Source organism: Ptychodera flava, chromosome 6, assembly GCF_041260155.1.
Source record: "Ptychodera flava strain L36383 chromosome 6, AS_Pfla_20210202, whole genome shotgun sequence".
Classification (NCBI taxonomy): Eukaryota; Metazoa; Hemichordata; class Enteropneusta; family Ptychoderidae; genus Ptychodera; species Ptychodera flava.
The window spans coordinates 45,925,293-45,948,760 of NC_091933.1; the positions used below are offsets into that span (position 1 = coordinate 45,925,293).

General features: G+C 36.4%; 1 protein-coding gene across 2 annotated transcripts in view; it reads right to left on the reverse strand.

Moving 5' to 3' along the window:
- The window catches only part of LOC139135954 (uncharacterized), a 31,908-nt gene extending 8,783 nt beyond the window's left edge, over positions 1 to 23,125 (reverse strand). The window contains exons 1-15 of one of the 2 annotated variants that reach the window (XM_070703738.1): positions 22,934 to 23,125; positions 16,392 to 16,537; positions 15,371 to 15,442; positions 14,859 to 14,970; positions 13,764 to 14,430; positions 11,496 to 11,679; positions 10,061 to 10,238; positions 9,397 to 9,417; positions 9,024 to 9,105; positions 8,637 to 8,680; positions 8,324 to 8,530; positions 7,591 to 7,779; positions 5,503 to 5,706; positions 4,623 to 4,850; positions 2,686 to 2,886 (exon numbers count right to left, since the gene is read on the reverse strand). In XM_070703738.1, the coding sequence (XP_070559839.1) occupies positions 2,686 to 2,886; positions 4,623 to 4,850; positions 5,503 to 5,706; positions 7,591 to 7,779; positions 8,324 to 8,530; positions 8,637 to 8,680; positions 9,024 to 9,105; positions 9,397 to 9,417; positions 10,061 to 10,238; positions 11,496 to 11,679; positions 13,764 to 14,430; positions 14,859 to 14,970; positions 15,371 to 15,442; positions 16,392 to 16,537; positions 22,934 to 23,000 (2,602 nt within the window). In that variant the 5' untranslated portion in view covers positions 23,001 to 23,125. The remainder of the gene's footprint in view (positions 1 to 2,685; positions 2,887 to 4,622; positions 4,851 to 5,502; positions 5,707 to 7,590; positions 7,780 to 8,323; positions 8,531 to 8,636; positions 8,681 to 9,023; positions 9,106 to 9,396; positions 9,418 to 10,060; positions 10,239 to 11,495; positions 11,680 to 13,763; positions 14,431 to 14,858; positions 14,971 to 15,370; positions 15,443 to 16,391; positions 16,538 to 22,933) is intronic. The other variant, XM_070703739.1, reaches the window with a different exon arrangement.
- Between the last annotated feature and the right edge of the window lie 343 nt (positions 23,126 to 23,468).

The window sequence follows — 23,468 nt, forward strand, 5'->3', positions numbered from 1 at the left end:
GAAAATTGCCCCAAAACATACTAATATGTACATTTCATCAAGATTTCATCAAATACGGCCAAGTTTTGTAGAAAATTAGGTTTTGTTTCAAGTTGGTTAAATTTTGTTACAAATAGGGTTGATTGTTACAAATAGGGTTGACACGTCAACCCTATTTGTAACAATCAACCCAATTTGTAACAAAGTTAACCCCATATAGGTTTAGTATGATTTCGGTCAGAAAACAAGATTTTTAACATTTTTGACCGAAAATGGTGAAAATTGCCCCAAAACAAACCTTTGGCATGTATCTGCACGACTTGATTATATCTTACGAGTAGGGCTCTTATCCCTAGGAACCTGCACAACGAAATTTAATCTCACGAGCATTTTCAGAAAAATGAGTTTCAACAAGGAAAACAAAGAAAATTGCCCCCGAACATACTAATATGTATATTTTATCAAGATTTCATTAAATACGGCCAAGTTTCTTTGAAATTTAGGTTTTGTTACAAATAGGGTTGATTGTTACAAATAGGGTTGACACATGTCACCCCTATTTGTAACAATCAACCCAATTTGTAACAAAAGCAGTTTCGGAAAAATGAGTTTTGACAAGGAAAAAAAAAGAAAATTGCCCTCAAACATACAAATGTGCATATTTTATTAATATTTCAACATATACGGCAAAGGTTTTTTGAAAATTAAATTTTGTTACAAATAGGGTTGATTGTTACAAATAGGGGTAATACAGGTCCCTCAACAAACTGTGCTCAAGGGTAGTCGTTTCTATATTGTCCCATAATGCAATAGACAGTGTGACGTCAACTAACAAGAGTCTAAAATGGCTGCCTCATGCCGGGCAATATTCATGAGCTCAGCACAGCTAGGGATAGAACTGGGAACAGAACCAGACTAGAATATTCCACGCTAAAGTTCAAAGCCTCTGATACATCACGAATATTCAAATCTAAAGAGGGTCAATCATTCCTTCCTGACTTTCAGTTCACGACACAAATTTAATGAGAAATCAGTCGTAATATGTTGCACGGTCACTTTGTGGAGTGACTGCGGTTGATGGTAGTAAGGCTGCGTTAAAAAATTGTGAGGGGTTCGATTCAGGGGGTAGTGGAGGGGGACTTAAAAGTTTTGCTCTGCCTAGGGGGGGGGGGCCTGAAACTTGGTTTTCAACATTTTGATGTCTCCGATGGTTCTAATGTTAGTAATAATTAAATAAAATCTAGAAGCGTTTTGTTGCATTTTATGACTTGTATCTCGAAAAAATTTAAAAATGTATGAATGCCTTTAAATTTTCGTAAAAACAACAAGTTGGCTTTGAAACAAGACAGAAGCTGCAACTGTTGATAATTTTTCTAACATTTATATGCAATATATCAAACACAGTTTCTCGCACGGTTCACGTAGGCTGTGTTGGCAAGCTGAATACTGGATAGCTCAACATGCTGTAGGAAGAAGAACAAGAACGCAATCGCATGGTGACAGTGATAGCTCTGACCCTGATGTATTTTAAGAAGAGTTTGGGTGATTGAACCATACATGTACTTGTACACAAGATCAGGTCAGAGACCAGCACATAGAAGACTAGGAGACTTAACAGTTACCATGGATTTTTGAATTCTGGCACATGAGAAATAGTGAATAATCAAATATTTATGGGGTCACCATGCTTGATTTATACAAATGTACGATGAAAAGTCACAGTTTTCTCAAATCACTTATAATCAATAAAAAAACCATTTATTTAAAGTTCATGCAGTGAATGAAATTTTCTCATCTCATCGTAAAATAATACAAAAGTAAAATTTTGAACAGTAAAGACTCAGTCTAATTTAAATGAAAAAAAATGTCTGACTAAATGGAATAATTTATTTTTCACCAAATTTGCCATTATTACACCCAAAATTTTCTGAGATTAAACATTTATTTGATGGATATTTTCCAGTATTGTCAATTTTGTAAAACATTTATAAGTAGCATCTAAGTTGTATATGTCCTTTACTTTTGAAAAAAAATATTTTATCGATAGGTCACTGTTCTCAGTTTTTCACACTTTGATAAAATGTAGCCAGGAATTCACAATTTGCATACTCTCTCATGATTGTCATTTTGTGTGCTCTTCAGCGGGTGCCATTGACCTGGCCAGAGTTGGATAAACCCAAGTCGGCTTAGACTGATAAATCCAAACAGTCTACTGATGCATTTGAAAATGAATCAAGTTAAGAACTTGCCTTGGGAATATGACTCTACAACCTGCTGATATGATCTGCGTATAGAACTACGCAATACATATTTATTTTCACTCTGCGTGCATTCCTAATAAATATGCGGCTACATGATAATTTGAGGGGAGGGGGTCCTTCCTACAGCATGTTGAGCTATCCAGTTTTCAGCTTGCCAACACAGCCTACGTGTACCGTGCATTTGTATCATAGACAAATAACTTTCAGTCTGAACTCTAATTCAATTATCACCAATATTTAGACGAACGGGCTTTGTTAATCATATAGACGGGGGCGACTTGAAAATTGTTTAGGGTATCGAGGGGGGTCTGAAAAAATAAGCTTTCAATTGCAATTCCTCCAGTCCCCGCCCCCCCAACTTTCTTTGAACGCGGCCTAATTTTCGTCTTCACTGAGACCGGTTTCAGACTTTCTAGCAAAATTAAGTTAGGGAGGCAGACGTTACCTTTTGTATAAGCACTGAGTTCACAAACTGTAGTTGGCAAGGTCACATTATCGACATGACGCAAAGTGACGATGCGTCCTCTGACACCATTATTACCACAGTCGTATTCAAAGTGACCGTCGACTTGAGACAAGGGACTGCATGCGCCACCATCGGCGACATAGTCACCGATGACAGCAGTCAGATTGTATGAACGCTTCCCTACAGAGAACAACAGCATCATAGAGAATGTATTACAAAGCAACAAGCCAACAGCTCATATACCAAACCACAGCACATGAGAGTCCATGGAGCAAGCTATTAACAATTTTCCCAAAACAAAACTTGCAATGTCTGCACATCCATTTAGGTTTCATATGGTAGCAATAGTTTACTCGAAAGACGAAGGGGTATATGTATGGGGTAGAAATCTCAATTTTGGTATTACTGATAAACTTAATTTAAATCAAAAACTTGATACTATTTTCTGACCTTAAAACAAGAGTATACGACTCTCTGATTTTCCATTATCTATCCTCATTTGAAAATGGCAGGGGTTGAAAGACTGACACTCAAAAAAGTGATTAAATCATAATCAGCAAATGCCTCTTATAAAACTTGTAAGAAATTTATTGCCGAACAAAATGATAGTTATGGTATATAGTATTTAAAGAACATAATGTGAAAATTTCATAAAATTTGACCTAGCTAGAGTGGAGTTAAATTGATTTGAATGCTTGAAATTTGGAGTAAAGGGAAGCAAGGAAATCGGGTGATTAGCATACATTTGCATAAATTTAAACTTCTTTCTCACTCAACTGCTTGAACCAAACAAATATTCTAATTTTAGCTTAACAAATTACTTAAAATTAAATGAATCTCGACAAAAAGCTGATTTTGTGCAAATATGCTGTGTTGCGTGAATATGCAAACAAGAAATTTTGGAATTTATCTGAAAGTGTCGATTCACTATACATGGTAGCCTATAGGGGCAAACTATGAACAGAATTATACAAATCTATCAGTACATCATAGACGTTTGACACTTGATACAAATGTACTTGTCTAGAATACGGTTATTGAAAGTGCAGAGGAGAACAACAAATGTTACATTTGGATTTAAGCAAAAGGTATCGATTACATCATTGTCTATTTGAGTCTATGAGGTAAACTATTAACATTTTCCAATAAAAACTGTCTGTGCACGAGCATATATAAGCATACATTATTAAAGGGACAAAGTCGGCCATTTTCATGAATTTTGTTTGATGCAAGATACTACTTATATTGTTTGACATGTTGAAAGATAACGAATGGGTGACACTTACATATATTCGACCCCGGTTTCAGACAAATTAAGTGAAACCATCGCGAAAATGAATTAATGGTCATGACCATTAATTCATTTTTGCGATGGTTTCATGTATCGTACCCTTTAAATGTTGAATTTTGGGTTTTAATAAGTTTATTGACAAACTGCAATAGTACTTTCTGTACAACTACAAGCCAAACTTTAAATGAATTACAGCTGTTGTCCTTTAATTTTGAATAGCAACTTCAAGTAGTTCATACAAATGATTATTGTGAAATGTGATGTCGTTTTCATCGTATCAATTGAAACCCTGCATACAAAGACAAAATGAGAAATTATGTGCAAATTAAGATATTATTGATATTGATTTAGGCACGCAGGGGAGGATCACTAATTATTTGGGCATGGAAGTCAGGGAAGATCACAATTTTTCGTGCAAACACTTTTGAAGGTCACTAATTTTCGCTCAGCGTAATTCCCAAAACAACCGCCCTCCTCAGCAGTCCCTTACACTACAACAGGCATCGCTACACAAAGTGTTTTGACATCAGTACATTGGTGGAACGTTCGGGACTATTGTAGGAAATACATGTATCATTATCGACAAAAGATTGCAACTACAAAGAGGCAGAGAAGAATCACCTACAGCATGCACGCTGTCGATTGGTGAAGTTCACTTCGAGAATTGAGTATCGTTCTTCCAAATCTATGAGAAGATGAGGTTCAAATTCGTTTCGCGTGTGCATACAGCTGTAACCGCTCCATAAAGGACTTTTGTTACCGTCGACGACTCTGCTGCCGTAACCACCATAAATAACGCTACTTTGACTTGTCGACTTGTTTACTGCCACGTTAACCATCTTATGGTTTATTTCTGTAAAGCGTAAGACGTAATGCCATTATTAGACTAAATTCATTTCTGGAACTTTTCAAAGTTTTGAACACTTTCACGCACAGTTTCACAGTTTCATCGGTTGCAAGATTATTTCTGATGCTACTATCCTCAAATGTCATTAATATTTTTGTTTAAAAAGTGAGATTTTCCTATCTAAAAACAATTTATGGGTTATCATTGTAAGCTAAACGTTCTAAGAGTGCTTCGGTGTCGTGCGACCGTATTCATGCCCGTGAAGTACACGAGAAAGGATTGAAGGCTATAAATATTTTTTCCTTGTTATACACTGTGATATATCAATTTTGCCGAAAATTTTATGAGACGCGAACGAAAGAAATCCGTTGTTTTATAGGCAACAACATGCGAATTCGTGACGAACTTAAGACTTTAATACATGGTATGTCGAGAACTAATTGCAATGTTGCACGAAAACTCAAAAGCTGTATTCCTTTTTGGTTATTTTGAAATTGCACAACACCATCATAACACAGGCGGTATGACTACAGCAACATTCTGTTATAGTAAGTCTTGAAATATCCACATCCAATAATAAGCTAATCTGAAACGCTTGGAGTCACTTGAAAAAAATAGTGATGAGATATTCTAGATAAATGTCATGGCAGTGACCTACCTGCATAGGCATCGATCTCACAGAAGTTCATACACATCTTAGTCCCTGTCAGTTGAACTGTGATGAATCTACCGAGAATTCCTTGTACGCCATTCACACTGCATTTCCTGGTAATTTCCTGCTGCAGAAGTTCATCAGCTTGGAGTGGATCTCCGCACTGGTAACCGTGCATTATTGAAGACGTTGACTGCGTCAACCAATCCTCTGTGTGCAAAAAAGTCACGTACAGTATTTAGAAATCAACTGTACTTGGTCTACTCCCTAGAGAACGTTTGAATACCCAGTATTCGGCTAGTCAACACATACTGTACATATGAGGTACATTGAGGCGCATCAGAGCTGGAAGTCTGGGCGAAACCTTGAAACAGTCCTCTATCAAAGCGACAGAATTAACGGCAACAACTAAAAAAACAGAAAATGCTCACATGTTCCATTATTACATAATGCAGTTGTGTATAAATTTGAACCTTTGCCACATGTTTGCAACTTCATTGAAAGTATTATGATCAACATAATGAACAATATTCACCGCCGATTAATTCTAAAAGGTCATGAAGTATACAAATATTTGTAATTAGCTGAAATAAAAATATTAAAGTTCTTTGACTGCTGTCATTGTATCACCACTTTATATAGCAAGTGTAATTACCTTTGGCCAAGTCCTTCAAGCCATATATGCCGAAATGTGAAAGCTCATTAGATATGCAAATTAAAAATTAGCTGACATGAAAATTTGAAATTACTTTCGATATTGTTTTAACCTGGTATAATCATCAATGTACGTAGCATGTGTTTCCAAATTTGATCAAATAAATCCAAGTATATATCCGTAATTACAAAAGATAATTGAAAATGCAAATTAGGAATTGGCTGAAGAAAAACTACTTAATGACTTTCAGTAATGTTGTATCATAGTATCTTTAATGTATATAGCAAGTTTCATCAACTTTGGTCCAGACAATTCAGATTTATATCCCTAATTAGCAAAGTTCATTAAATATGTAAATTAGGAATTGGCTGAAGTAAAAATGCTTCATGATTTTCAATAATGTTTTATCATAGTATCTTCAATATATGTAGCAAGCTTTGTCAACTTTGCTCAAGTCAATTCAAATATATATCCCTAATTACGAAAGTTCATTAAATATGCAAATTAGGAATTAGCAAATTTGTGAAGAGAAAATACTTAATGACTTTCAATAATATTGAAGTATAGTGTCTTTAATGTACATAGCAAGTTTCATCAATTTTGATCAAGTAAATTCAGATATATCCCTAATTATGAAAATTCATTTAATATGCAAATTAGTAATTGGGTGAAGTAAAAATGTCTTTTGACTTTCAATAATGTTATATCATAGTATCTTTGATGTATATAGCAAGTTTCAACAACTACAATCAAGTTAATTCAGATATATATCCCTAATTAGGAAAGTTCATTAAATATGCAAATTCGGAATTGGCTGAAGTAAAAATGCTTAACGACTTTCAAGAATGTTGTATCATAGTAGCTTCAATACATGTAGCAAGTTTCATCAACTTTGGTCTGGTCAATTCAAATATATATCCCTAATTAGCAAAGTTCATTAAATATACAAATTAAGAATCGAGTGATGTTAAAATGCTTAATGAATTTCAATAATATCAAATCATAGTATCTTCAATGTACATACAAAGTTTGGTCAATTTTGATCAAGTCAAATCAGATATATATCCCTAATTAGGAAACTTCATTAAATATGCAAATTAGCAACTATCTTTCATGTCATCCATTAATGGTTACCACTGCTGATATATCTTGGTGTGATCAACATTTGTAGCAAATCTCATCAAATTATGTGCAGTCGTTTTTAATGTATATCCGTTTTTTTCTAAAATCTTGCCATTTGCTATCTGAATCTATGTACCGGATATGATTCTGATCTGATCAGCCGTTTTTGAGATATCGGACCAACAGACAGACAGAGAGACAGACAGACAGACACAGACAGACAGACAGACAGACAGACATCGCTGCGACATATGCTAACGTGTGTGAACACGTGAGCAAATGACAGTGAATAGTCCGGAAATGGCCAAAAAACTTACGAGAACACGATCCTAGAACTTTGAGTTTATAGATGTCATAGTTGTCACCCAAGTCGATTCTCCACCAGTCGTCTATATCCCTTAACGGTGATGAACACTCATAGAGCTCATTGAGCTCAGCTGGCTCAGGTTCCCGCTGGTAATACGTGCCCGTTTTTGGTAGACGTAAGAATGTACTTGGAACGAATTCTTCTCCACAAACAAACAAAAACAAACAAACAAACAAAAAGCCCAAATAAACAGACAAACAGACAGACTGATTTTTAAAAGATGACAATATTTCATTCTAATTTAATCATCGCTATTGATGTTGCCACGGTCTTGTACACGTATTAGCGTTAGCTTTCATAAAGTAAGATAACGAAACTTCAAGAATAAGCATAAAGTAAATCTTTGGTTTACCAGCTTCTTTCGGAGCGTATATTAGCCTTTTCGAAGAAATTTTACTTCGAAAAAAGGTTACGGCGACGAGTGGCTACGCATACGACATAAATATCTTTATCGGAAGCTACAGTGTAAAACGCACAGCCGTTATATTCATGTCGTCTGCTTTAGATCAAATAAGCATTGAATGTACGCGTGTAGTACACATACTGTAGTACTGAGCCAGTTCTCAAAATATAGCTTCATCGGAAATGACAATATTCGTCTATCTTGCTCACAAATGTCGCCAACATCGTGTGACTGACGACCGGACAAACGTTTGAGTGGCAAGCCGTAGACATTCTCTCACCGTCAAAAGTCAGAGTTGAGATCCCTGAAAATCCATCAGTTGCCATGACATCAGACCATTGTCGTGAAGACAAGGCGATCCATGACTTTCCATCGTCATCACTCTTCATGTAACCAGCAACATCGTCGTTCGGTGAGTATAACGTGCCATACAAGTCGCCGCTGAGTTCATTCCATGCCAATAATCTATGAATCCAAGGATGCAAACCTGTTGGTGCAGAGGACCATTGTGCACAAACGATTAGTTGACGAAGGTAATTTTTGTTGATAAACTTTGATTCTGATATTGAGTTAAATTGCTAGTGTATACTCACCGATCCATCGACCGTCAACGTTACCAATAACACATGTACCAAATCTGTAAAAATAGTTTGACAAATAATATCATCAGAATACAGACAACAAAGTACATTTTCATCTACAGTTTATACCGCTTGCAATCTATCTATCTCATATCCATCCATCCATCCATCCATCCATCCATCTATCCATCCATCCATCCATCTCTCTATATCTATCTATCTATCTATCTATCTATCTATCTATCTATCTATCTATCTATCTATCTATCTATCTATCTATCTATCTATCTATCGAGAGAGAGAGAGAGAGAGAGAGAGAGAGAGAGAGAGAGAGAGAGAGATTGCCAAGGTGATGACCATAATGACTGCATCTACAACTGATCTTCAAATATAATTTACCTTTTCACTGTAGTGGGAGCACAAAGATATGTCACACCGTCATCTTCAAAAAGCAGCAGACTGCCAGGCGACAAATCGTCAACTTTAAGGACAAAGAGATAAATCAAACAGAACGGTAAATTAATTAGTTTCTATTAATGAGTTTCTATTCATCCAATGCAATTTGTAAGCCTTTGATTTCACTTGAATGTGTAATTACATGTAACATTGACAAGTGAAAATACTATAATTCACAAGCCTAGCAATGAACGCGAAACTAAACTAACAGCTCTATGTGTAGACTCGATTTTCTTTTATTTTCAGAGTTTTTCTGCAGTCATAATGGTGTACGAAAGAGCTAGTTTAGTTTTTAATTGATTAGATGTTTTCATACCTACAGATCCAATTTCATTGCCTGTGAACAGAACACAACAGCATATAAAGAAGGTAAGATCATCTTTGTAAAAATCAAGTTTGCTTTTTAGTGATGTTAATGGAAAAGTAATCTTTTTTGTATTATTTTCATGTTTTTTTTCTTTTTTACAACAACATTAATTCATGAAAATTTCTTAAGATGGGATGTGCAAACTAATATTATTAAACACAGATTAGATCTGCATGCGAAAATTAAACAAAATAAATTAAGAACGGGTATCTCGATGAAATATGACGACTTCTTTACACAATATGCGAAAAACAAATTAATTTACGCAAAAAACATGGTGGACACGGTACATACACGCAATTGAATCCTCAAAAAAAAACATGTCGTAATCCATTGTCCCCAACGTGATGTTGCATTCTCAGTGTGCTGACATCAGTGACCAGCTTTTGAAAATTTCAGGAAAAAAGGAAAACTGTAAAATTTGCTCTACCAATTTGCCACAAATGGAAGTTGTAATTCGACATAGGGTTACTTTAGTATAAGAAGTCACAGAACCATGTAAGGAAGGTAGCGATGAATTCAGCAAATAACAAAGGCTGCAGCTTATGTGCCTTTTTGTATAAAGACAGAAAGTTGCATAAACGTGAACAAGGTATTATGAGTCTTGACGGACCTGTTACGTTGTATTGGAACTGTACACTCTTCAAAGGCAGTGATAGTTGTATACCGCTGTGTGTGCTGTACACGACTTCAGCTGCCCCAACAAAGTTATGCACACTTTCAGAACCGCCTTGGCCGATGATCATCTCAAAGCAAAGGTTTACATGAGTTGAGAAGGTGATATTACTCAGCTGGAAGAGACAAGCCCATGAAGATTTGTTTTCGGGAATTATTCGAAGGCTGTCTTTACTTTGCAGGTTATACTTTCGATATCACTGTAACAGTCGTGTTCCAGCAATTAAATCAGACTTATAAAGGAGTCAGTTCAAACTTTTCCAACTGTGTAAATATATCGAAAAAAATGTTCTTCGTCATTGATGGTTAATAATGTCGTCATGGTCTTTTTTACAGTCATAAAAAAGTCGGTGATAAACTTTCACAGCGATAAAATCAATCATCAGGGTAAGTTTTCTGCCTGCCCAGGCCATTTAAACGTACGCAAAAGGTGCAACAAACTGGAATATCACTGTGAACGTGTAACGTGACGTGTCCAAACAAGGCTCTATCGATTGTCGGCAAAAAAAAAAAACCCACAGGCAGCAAATGTACAATTCGAGTAAAAAGGTTTTTCCCTACAAGCGGAGCGAGCAGTGAGGTCAAAGATGTGTGTTTCCTGAAAGGTAGAATGAGCCCCGGGGACAGATATGAGAAGTATTCTCTAACTTTGACAGTTCTTTTCTGATCTACCACTTGTGGGGGCTAATTTTAAAGCTCTCGGTGAAAGAAAAAACTTTTACCGTCTTTTAATGTTTTCCCGAAGGGTTAACATAATAATGGCGGCCATTTTGAATTTCATATATCAGAAAATCTTGGGTAATTTGTTTCTCCAGTGCCAAACTATACACGTTTACCCCCAATTTTTATACTTGATCATGAAAGAGAATGATCGAAAGATTCCTTGAGGAAATTTTGAGCAACAGTTTAAGTCTAGTTCAATTTTCGAGGCGCATACTACCTTAACATGCCTCCAGGGAATAATGTAGGTCGATCGGGAACTTTGTTCCCTTTCATTTTGAATTGAGTCTTACCAATAACAAAAAATGGGTATTGAGTAGGTTATGGAGACACACATTTTCTTATGCAGCCTGATTACGATATAATGTAGATATGGTTCGATTTAGTGTTTAGAAACTGTAAAATCCTCTTCAAAACAACCTCCTTGACCCTAACTTATCGCTGCAGCATTTTCAAATAAAATTTGAAGTGTGAAAAAATCGTTAGCGCCTCTCCTCAAGCTAACACTACACTCAATCTAGGAGGAAAAGAACTTTCTGAACAAGAAAAAACAACAACAATAGTTTCGAATGTGCCAAAGAAACCTCACCGCTCAAAGCGATAATACACTGTACCTATGCGGAAATAGCGACGATATTTCGTCACAAACTCACCGCGAGCTCTGTTAATGAAGGCGTTTTGCGTGTAACCATGGGAATCGTCGACATGGTAACGTCATTGTAATTGCTAAGACCGGAAAACTGCACTTTCGGAGACGCTATGATGTTGAGCTTAGCATTCCAGGCGTAGGCTTGAATGGCATAATGCCAAACTTCCGCACACAACTCCAATGTGTCACTGAGCAAATATATAACAAAATCGTCATTAAAAATGGTACTAAACGCATTGCCTTTACATTAGACAAACACAATTTGATTTACCTGATTTACCGCCATATATAGACTTCATTCAGAATTGCCATTCAAAAGAAGAGGAAAAGTAAATTGACTATAGCACCTCATACAAAAATAGTTCTGAACGATTTTTATAACAGTCTCTTCATAACCAACTAACAAAATTATTGACTTACGCTTCATATGGTATTCATTCAAAGACAAATCTTCTCCAGTTATGAAATCAAAATATTGTTTTGAGCGTCACACAGTCAAAGTTATTTGACATGTTCATGATACTTATCTAGCGAATGTAGACATACATGCGGCAAGTAGAAGAGTCAACTTTATCATTACCAACATATATATATATATATATATATATATATATATATATATATATATGTGTGTGTGTGTGTGTGTGTGGTGTGTGTTGTGTGTGTGTGTGTGTGTGTATATAATATAGCTACAGTGGAACTTGTCGTGATTACTCTACAGACTGTTTCATGCGCTTGGCAATCGTCAGGAGTGATGTTGGTGGGCTCGTTGCTACCTATATATAGGGTCAGGTGTATATGCAAACGAGGCGGTTGTTCTGGCGCGTTCAAGTGTTAATGAGAAGGAATTTGCGCTTCTGTGTCTTCATTTCGAAATAAATTCTGTACGTTTGTTTAGCAGTGTTGACTTGTCTGAGTTGATAATGTGAAATTTCTCCGTGATGCAGAGGTTACAGCGAATTAATCTAAAATAATATCTACCTATCTGACGATCGCGTATATGCGTGAAACTCGAGTAATAGGTACCAAACATACTGATGTGTTTTCATATTTATTGTATATATATATATATATATATATATATATATATATATATATATATATATATATATATATATATATATATATATATATATATAAAGTATACAAATGTCATCGTTGGAAACTACAGTGCTAGATGCTCGGTGCTTAAAGCAGAGCATCTGATGCATGGAACTTAAGTAACAGATATTATTACTTTGAACCTGAAGATTATAATTATATGTATCTGTTGCAAATTTCAGACAAAAAAGCTACCTATCTGACGATCGCGTGAATATGTGAACTCGAGCAGTAGGTACCAAACATACTTGATGTGTTCTCATCTTTATTGTAATATTGCTCTGCAACCCTGCATCGAGCACTTTACTCCTGTGAGATGGTACAAGCAAGCAAGTTCATATATATTTTTATTTATTTATTTACTTATTTATTTAATTTCACTTTAGGCCCTATTCCGGACTAAATCAGTCCATATAATCCTGATTTCACAGGTATGAAAAGTTTCTTAGAACACTACAAAAATATAACATTTCTTCTGTATAATATTGTGTTGATAGAGAAAAACAAAATCAAAGGTACAGGGAATCGATCCACAATTTACAAATATCAGAGATAAAAAAAAGACGATCATGTACCAGCCTAACGATCATATTTTCACTTCTCGATAAGCGTGTCATAAAACTATAAATTTATATATTTATATATACATATTGATACAAAGCGCTAGATCTTTCGTACATTAGCAACTTTTTGATTAACTTTCTCTCTCCATATATATATATATATATATATATATATATATATATATATATATATATATATATATTATATATATATATACATATATATATATATATATATATATATATATATATATATATATATATGATATATAAGAGAGAGAGAGAGAGAGAGAGAGAGAGAGAGAGAGAGAGAGAGAGATGCTTCTTTATACATACACACTTATACATGATGTTTCAGATGCACCTGGTCACTTGTAAAAGTTTGAAGTGCACCCTGTGCATGTATATTATATTTATCCAAAAGAATAACTTACCAAGATGTCATTATTAAAGCATTACTTTAAAATATTGGTAGGAGGGCAAAGGTCCTTATAGTTGCAGTGTAACAACAGTCTGTGTGTGTGTGTGTTTTGAATGTTTAGCTTACTTCCCTATTAAACTACATCAACACTGGGAAAAGCGATCATATTACAATGCCATTAACTTACCCCTGTCGAATTGGTGGAGCCGTTGTCATGGTAACAGAGTAATCTATCATGGGCTGACGATCATCGTCGACAAGTACAATGACAGGTATCTGCCCGACCCAAATATGCGTTCCCTCCAAAAAGACGGCGACAGTCACCCAAAGTTGTGAACCGTTGACCATATCTAAGCTATCTTCGATTCTTACTTGCAAACTAAATAGCGCCTCATTATCACCGTGGCCCACGTTGCCATTGGTTACTTGGAGCGCGGTGTGGCATGAAGTGGTTGCTACATCCTTTTCGGTGACAACTGAGGTCGCATTCAAATGCCACTCATCGTTGATAGCTGCCACGCAGTTGGAATCGCACGGAACGTTAGCTCCCACCTCTGACAGCGAAGCGTTAACAATGGTCACCATGGGAATATTCAGGTCAGAGGTCAGAGGCATGCTGAACATAACTGACCACATGTCTATCTTTACCTTTGGAAACGAAAGCAACAAAGTTGCAGTCGCGATTCCGCCAATTCCAACATATTTCTGTTCATCCGAAGCTACTTCGTTCCAGTGAAAATCAAAATACGGCATTTCGATATCAATTGATTCTGTCTGATTTTGAGAAATAGTTGAGCTTGGTTCTACCTCACACAGAATGGTTACAATGAGCTCCTGCCCCGAGTGAACGTCAGCTAAAAAGAAGGAAAGGACAGTAAAGTATTTGCACAAGAATTTATGCTCTAAACACACGGATTATTGTCAAGTTTAACTTCAACACGTTTAGTAATCTCTACACCCAAATAAGAAAAAAATCATAAAAACCATAAAACTATCTATCAGTCGACAACTGTCGACAAATTGGACGAAGGCATCCACAGCAAACAGTACTTTTTAAGAAAATTGTCGAGGACGAAATGTGTAGAAATACCGTTGTCAACGCTACATGTTAATTAAACTTGTAAAATAATATATTTTTATTTCTAACTTTATCCATCATTATTTAAATCGATGTATATTTGTCTTAAATAATGAGAACTGCAGAGACGACAAAAAACATTTAGACATTGGGACATTTAGACATTTCTGAACTTGTCTACACTAACATCTTCGTTTCGCTCACCTGATACAGTTGCTGATTGAGTGCCCTCTATCTTCCATTCAGAGTGGTCACATGATGTATACGTGATCTGTGAAGACGTGCCGTTAACGCTCTGGCTGGTTAAAGTAGGCGGCTGCGTAGGAATAGTAGTTGAAAATAGGCTACGTGTAAATACGTATGGAGATTTTGTTAAGAGTCTGTTTGTCAATCATGCCACACGTAATAAAAGTTTTGTCACTCCACATTTCTCTCTTGGAAAATACTTAAGGTTAATTTCGTCACTAAATTGCCGCCTGGGAGCCTTGTTGGATTGTTTCGGGCAACCATTTGACGTGCATGGCTACCCAAAAGTACACCGTCCTAGTGCGAGGTTTTAATGAGTCGCGGATAAGGACATTTGTGAGTAGGGGCGGAAGGCCATATGCCCGGAGCGAAATATCATAACTCCTCTGAATTATTTTCCAGATGGTAACTGTAGGACAAGACAGTGTTCCTGCACACAACGGTGATAAATACGGATTTTCATCTCTTACCATTATTATAGGCTGCCATTCGTCAAATTCATCCAGAAGAAAATACCGGAACATCGGACCGCCGGGATGCAACTGAGAGAAAAACGATACACTCAAAGTTACGCCGAGCCGGTGCCGATATCTCCCCTGTGGAAAGTTCAAGGGTCACGTGCTTCTGCCTTTACAAATAGTTCACTTGTGTACTTATTGTGAACAATAATACTTGTTTTATTGTAGTTTAAATGGGCCGGGTTCGAGGCTGTGAGAGGGACGGTCTCCGGACGAGGCCACTTAATAGTTAATCAGTATTGGCTTCGCCCTCAGAGCGTTCCCCCACCCTCCCTCCCTATCCTACTAGCTTGCAATTGAATTTTTTTTTCTTTCTTTCTTCTTCTTTCGTTCTGCTTTTTGTCTTTGAATATGTATCTTATTACGCCTAGAGTGGCGGAAATCGGCTGATAGCCTGTCAACATCGGAATAAAGTTGTTGACCTTGACCCCCAACACTTGTGTCTGTCTGTGTGTTGTCAGTATAGGCATCATTTAAATACGCTGTCTACGCTAACATGAGCATTCCTGAAGTCGAGCTTTCACTTTTAGCTTGCAAGACGCTGGCCATTTGCCGAAAAGGCAAGTAAGATTTATGTCTGCAAAACTAGGTGTACTAAAATGCGCAAAACTAAGACAATAGGGAAGGAAAATTTCAATGAACACAACCTGTGAAAATACGAAAAAACCTTTGTTAAAGAAAACAATACTCTACAATGAGATGTTTTCTATATTCTATTTCTATATGACCATTTTATTCGGCCATGACATAAATAAATTGACGGAAATTTGCATGAAGTTCTTTTGAAAAATACAAGACACGTGTATTTGTTGGCACGCTAAAAGCATCCGTTTGGATTTTCAAGCTTGGTAATTCATTCGCTGTTATTACTTTTCGAAATGTTGTAGATAACTTCCTTCTGAATTCAGTAAAGGAGGTTCATGAATGCAAAGTATCATCAAGGTCAAGGTGATGACATCATTTTTGTACAAACCTGAAGGCCAGGAGTTGCGTGTATGCAGACACTGGTATCATCTCCTACTTGCATATCAGCGATGACAACGAAATCTACATCCAATGTATCGCCATATTGGTAAGGACCGTTGTTGTTTCGCAACCATATGTCGGCAAAAACTGTCTCTGTAATGAGCAGAATTTAAAAGAACGATCGAACAACTTATAAGCTCAACCAAAGAATTATACATGACATCAAAGATGATGTTTCTCGTATGAACATACTGTTATTGTACATTGCCGAACTGCACATGTTTTGAACGCGACACGAAATCCAGCTACAAATCTGACAGTGTTTTGTACGGCTATACATCTTGATGAACTTCTTCACTTAATATCACTGAACAGTTCAAAATATAATGTATATGATATCAATAAAGTTTACGGCACATGCACTGAAAACGTTGAAGCGATTGATTTAGAGCGAAGCTGGCGACAATGGCAAATAAGAGAAACATCAAGCCTGTTTCTCTTTTTAGGCTGAAATTGTGCAATCCTTGGATGTCCCTTTTTCTTTTCCTTAATTACGTACTGTAAAATGATCAGTTGGCACAAATTTTATTGAATGATTGTATCGTTGGTTTTCTTCAACTGTGGTTTCCTGCTCGTCCTAAAAGTTGTATATCATGAGTTTATCAAACATTACTCACTATCGGCCAATGTTGTTATGTATTCAGTAAATGTACAATAGAAAGTAGACTGAAACTTTTCCTAATTGTATGTATGCTGACAAAACAGCGTGGAAGTAGAAATGCTAGAGTTCGCAGTACCTGTAATGAAAGTATATCGCAATGTTTTATGTTGTAACGCTCAATGCAATTAACAAACCAACGTTTCAGTAACAGAGAGAGAGAGAGAGAGAGAGAGAGAGAGAGAGAGAGAGAGAGAGAGAGAGAGAGAGAGAGATTATATGAAGTTCTTACTTTTCTCATTGTGTGTATTTGTTTGCCATGCCGCTTTCAAATAAAAAGCATTCTACACCAGTCTGAGTAAATGTTCTTATGTGGACGTGAATACACTACTTGTAATAATAACGTAATTTTATGAGGGTTTTTAAAAAGTCACTTCTCTGCGAAATAAAGAATCCATTGTGCTTGGGCAAATATCGCTCGAGGCATGAAACCTCGATATGGAATTTTTATATGTTTTCTCAACAGGGGATAACTTTCCCTCTCGATACTGGATCAATATTCACCTGTTTTTACATCCGCCATTTCGTGTTGGGCTTGGAATTTTCATTTTGTGTGTCCTTGTTGACCGAGTTTGATAATGGATCAAAGAAACGCAGAAAGTAATGGGCGTTGATAACAGCACGACAATGTGTGATCAAAGTAAAATCTGTGTCACTAGCAATGCTTGAGCTCGGTGATTTTAGCGATATCGTACTTAGCACGCTGTGGGAATAGAGACTTCACAGAAAAAGAACAGCAACCAAATTTGTGTATTGCTTAGGTGACTGCGAATAGCAATCCTTTTCAACACCATTCTCATCAAAAAGTCTTCAAGAATGAGGTGTCAGATACCATTAGCTTTCTCCTAGAGTGGCAACTGTTACATGACAAAAAAGTACATTTAGCACAAATTTCAAAATGTTTGTATTGCATGATTGAAGATGAAGCACAACTTTTTTCTCTTCTTTATCAGCAAAAGGAAAGACAAGAAACACAAAGCAAGAGAACAAGAAAAACAAAAGGAGAAATAAAAAACAAAACAAAAGTGAGGGTAACAAGAAAATTTGACCTTTTGAAAACTTTTACATAGGATAAATAACATCCCACAAAGCATGATTAAATCGTGTTACATTTTAATGAGTAGCTTTCAGGTCATGACATCTGTATTCCAAGTAGAACTCGAAATCTTGATCTATTAGTCTAATGTAACACGATTGGAACTAATTTGAGATAATTGGATCTTCATATTTTTCAAATTTCTCAAAACTTTAGGTGCCCTATAGCTTAATGTCTCTATTTTACAAATTACTTATAAAACAAGTGTGTAACGTAAAAAGAAAAGCAGATCAGCTTACAGTTGCAGATTTTAAAGACATTACTTTACTATCCAATTATCCCAAATTAGTTCCAATCGTGTTATGTGTAATCTCAACAGGAAAGCTTAGTCTAAAACACAATCTTTGTGCCAATTTTTTTGTGAACAAAAATATTAGGGCTCAGGCAAGTATATCTCTGCTTCAAATTACTGGATAAAAGTCACAGATAAAAGTCGTATGTGCTATAAAACTAGCATTACACCACTCCGGTACGCAGTACAAGTATTGCTGCCGAGCCTCCTAACAATGTTGGAATCAACATTTCCACAATTGCTGGCATTTGATCACGATAATATAATTATATAAAACTCGATTCTTTGACAGCTTAATGAAGATGGAAACATGATGATTCGTCTGTCATAAGACGTTTTTTGTTCAATAAAAGTGCTTTGATATGCCCATGTGATATTAATACCGTTTCGATGCAATCCGTTGCCCCGACAGTTGAACTGTGAAAACGTGTACTTTATTCAGCGCTGAGTAGACAAATGAAATAATGGAAACTACACTTCGGTGCCTGAGCGTTTTACCACATAGTCGATACACTACCCTTTAAGGATTATAGTACATTGGAACACTGTTAAAACTGAATGCTATCTGCACATTAGTTGTGTCAATTGTAATTTGCAGAACTATTCTGTTACAGATCACAGAAACAATTTTATTTCTGAAAGTAACGTTCCATTTCACGTCGTACAGAGTCGAGAAATTACTTCTGCAGCGCTGACTCATAAAAAGCCCCTAGCAGAACATCAAACCGAGGACCACTATTTATATCTGAAAGGCTATGCAAAACATGATCATTGTGCGACGAATTTGCTATGGCTACAGTGAAATTCGTTGTGGCTACCAATCGTTCAACGTCCTGGGAAACAGGTTACCGTCCCATATTTTCGTTCATAGCTGTTTAATATTCATGCAAAAACAACGCATATCAAGTTATCGACGGCATCAAATAACCACGGGCGCAACAGAATTGCCTATTTATATCAGTATTGAAATTTAAAGGCTCCTTTCAGAGACATTGAAGTTGTTCAAATTATTCTACTTATTACAGTTTTCATCCCGTATGCTAACACTATGCTGCCAGCAGTATTCACATGTTGAGTGGCATTTGTAAATGGATATGTTTCAGGTTATTTGATTTTTATGTTCTTTCAAGCTGGAGGAAACACCTGGAGAAAGTCACAGAAAGAAAGAACAGAAAAGTTTGAAATGAAACGACTGTTTCGTTCCTAATAATATGATTTCTGTGGCTATTACAGTTCAAGGTCAATGTTTAAATCCGAAAGTTAACGTTGCGACGTGATAATTGAGATACAGGAAGAGCTGTGACCTTGACGTCACGGATCTGCCTAAGGGGTATTTGCCACGCCTTTTATGAAAAAAAGAACCTTCGAAGTAAATAAATTCAACGATATCAAATGTGAAAGTTAATCACGTTCTTTTCATTGCTTGTGTATCCATTGTATACCATGACGGAAATTAATGATTGCTACTCAAACCAACAGTAACACCTTTTAACGAATTCATCTGCGCACTTGTAGCTAGAGGAGGCCATAGAATCACGTTGGTTACGACTGAGAGTGGTGTAAAATGAATTCTTGAAAAGTAAAATTTTAACAGGATAGTCAAACACGAATGCGTAGGTATTATCCTAGTTTTGGCGCTGCTGAGTATTAAATAAATGACATTAAACATGGGGAAACAATACAGCTGTACTGATTATGCGTAGTAACACAGGTCTGATTATGCTGGTTGTTGTCTACAGCGAATATGACAGATTGTACAGAACATGTACTACGCTTGGAATGAATCATTGAACCTTTAATCGCGTTCTTGATTTTCGTCGATTGTCGAATGAAGGCCATCTTGTCGGTGTACTTTGCAGTGAATTTTACTTCATCAGACTGATTTTCGATTGGAACGATTCGCATGTCTTGAGTTTGTCGTCGAGTTTTTCGCAATCGCAGTACATTATATGGCATTGTATTCTTTAAAACCATGTCCCAAAATGACTTTTCGTGTCACCGAAATCAATTGACCGCATTCGTGTCTGACTATCGAATTCCTTGATCGTAGGTGCTGTAATCAGGTGCTGTGCATTAAGACATGCTCCAAATATAACAACGTTTAAGGTGAAAGTGAAACAATAGCGTTGATCGCGATTTTGGGTTTGTTACTAAATATAGCTGCACGCGCGCGACTTTCGGACAAATACGCTGAAATTCGGACAAATTTTGTCGTTGTATGCGCGGCTGTTGTTGCAGCTTGTAGTCTCAGTAATCAATTCATACGAATAAGTGTGACGCTAAATAGCCATTCTAACACTCGCAGGTTTTATTTTCGTCGTTTATGCGGAAAAATGCGGACAAATGTTTATTTATGCATATTAATGAGAGAGAACAGTGACGTCATTTGCGATCAGCGCTATTCATAAAAGAAAATGTTCCTCTGTGATTATTTTTGCTCTTTGTATTGATATTCTGCTGCTTTTTTCTCTGTATATTTGAGCCCCGACGAAAATTACTCTTTGAGTAACTCGGTCGCTCAGTAAAAGTGTAAATAAAAATAAATAAATAAATACAATACAGTCAAGTGATTAGTGTGAATTTATCTGTATTATTACGTTTTGATGCAGTGTGATTTTTATGAAGATTTCGCTATGCAGCAGGCATCATTAGGCTCTGATATATGACCGCTAACCTGTCCACATGCTATGGCGTGCCGTAAATATTTAACGTCATAGGAAAGTCGGTTCATTTTGAATTTACCGTGATATGAGGCGATCCCTCGACAAAACGCGTACTTAACAGATATCACCCACAATGCTCTTTGATAGTTGAGCTGCCATTCATGGGTGATGATTTGAACTCGGTTGTCGTATGTCACATGATTTCATCATTCACACTCACTTTGTACTACACAGCGAAATCATATGCACCCTGCATGGTTGCATACTGAACAGCATAACATAGTTTGTAACATTCTTAATGTATTTTCCAAGTGTTATTAGAATCTGCATCCTTGCGAAACATGGTTTGTTTTCATAACCAATCGTTAGGAGCTGCATGGCACATTCCAACAGCAGTTCAGTCCGATACACTGGTCGTCATTTTAAAGAATATGGGAAGGCAAGGGATTTAGGGAGCTTTCGGTAATTACAGGGTTGGGCCTGAGGAATCGGAGGAGGGCCACTTTTTAGAATTCGAAAACTGTCCAAGGGGGGAGGTAACTTTTTATAAACCTATCTTGGGGGGGGGGGGTCACTTTTAACAGAAGATGATTTTACTGCCAAAGCTTTGAATGTCCATTTGATATTTCCTCAATAGCAAATTGCAGGCGAAATACATTGATTCTTTTAAATACACACATTATCGACAAGCTTCACAAGCACAGAAGATGCAGTGGTATCTTACATTAAACACCTTGAACAGTTAAAACTGATGAAAGACAAGAGAAAAAAAACATATGGGACAGATGGCAACGTGTACATCAATTATCAAATGTCTATAAATGCACAGATATTGTTATCTTTACGTTTTATATCAGCACAAAATTGATCATAGTTCTCTCATAGACTACAATGTATAGTGAATCAACATTTTCTGTTAAATTCCAAAATCCAATTTCTTGCACGCACATCAATTGTAACCACCCTAGCCTCATCAATTACATTAATATCAATAATCAAGCATACATAAATACACAAATTTACCTGTTTTGTATTGAAAACAAATATTTGTGATAAATTGCAACTCTCCCTCCTAAAACCGCCAGCCCTCCCCACTGTAATTTCCGTCCGTAACTTACATAACAATGAAACTAACTGTTATGTAAATTAGTGATACTGTTTCAGTTATTCCTGGGGAGAATACTGCAGTGCTTAGGGAGGGTCGCATTTTAGACACAAGGATAGGGGAGGGTCACATTTTACAGTACAGGTGCGCACGGAATTCCCCCGTCCCACCCCTACTCTGTAATTACTGAAGGCTCCCTCACGGAAAGCTAACTCTTGGGAAACAGTGCAGACTCGCATGGTGCGCGTACCGGTCATTGATATGCCTATTCAACTATTTCAAAAGTCATTTTGCGCATATTATGTACTTCCATACACAATACATAAACACTACATACACATGCGTACAGACAATACATATACAAACAAACAAACACACACATATAAACAAAACAGTAACTTCAAGTACAAAGTAGTAAAATAATAACCTTAAGTAATTTTTGTTTTTGTTTATAATGCTCTGCTTTTGGCATCCATATTAGACATGTGTATAGTTTGGTATTTTATATATATATATATATATATATATATATATATATATATATATATATATATATATATATATATATATATATATATATATATATATACATACATACATACATATACATATATATATTTGACACACGAATAAACTAATAAAGTGAATCAAGATCATAGCAAATGTTAGACTCACCGGCGTCCGTTGTTGTGCTGAAAACGTTCAAATACACAATTAGAAAATACAGATATTTCCCCAACATGGCTACGTTGAAGGCTGTAAAATGTAAAAATTCTTTAAAAGAAGTTGACAGAAGAAGACAGCAAACTCTTGTAAAATCGTACGAGTCGAGAGATATAAGACGATTTAAGCAAGCACTGTACAGATCACTTGGCGGAGGTGGTGGCGTTCGTCGTACTTCGTATCCGATCCGAAGGGGCGATCGCGCCACCTATTTGGTTGCCAGGGCAACGATTGACAGAGACGTGTGAGAAATGACGTATAGCAACAGAAGAACTTCTTCCCAGCAAAGGCAGTACCAATATTTTCTTTTAATGTAAAGCCACGTCGCTTATTTAATGGTTACGGTTATTAACAGTGAATAGTTATCGAGTCAATATTTTCACGCTGCCGATTTACAAATTGCCCAGGCGTAATTACCTGAAAATACCAATGAACAAAGGTCGAAATTCCATCGAAAGATGAATCATCGATTCGCATTAGGTTTGAG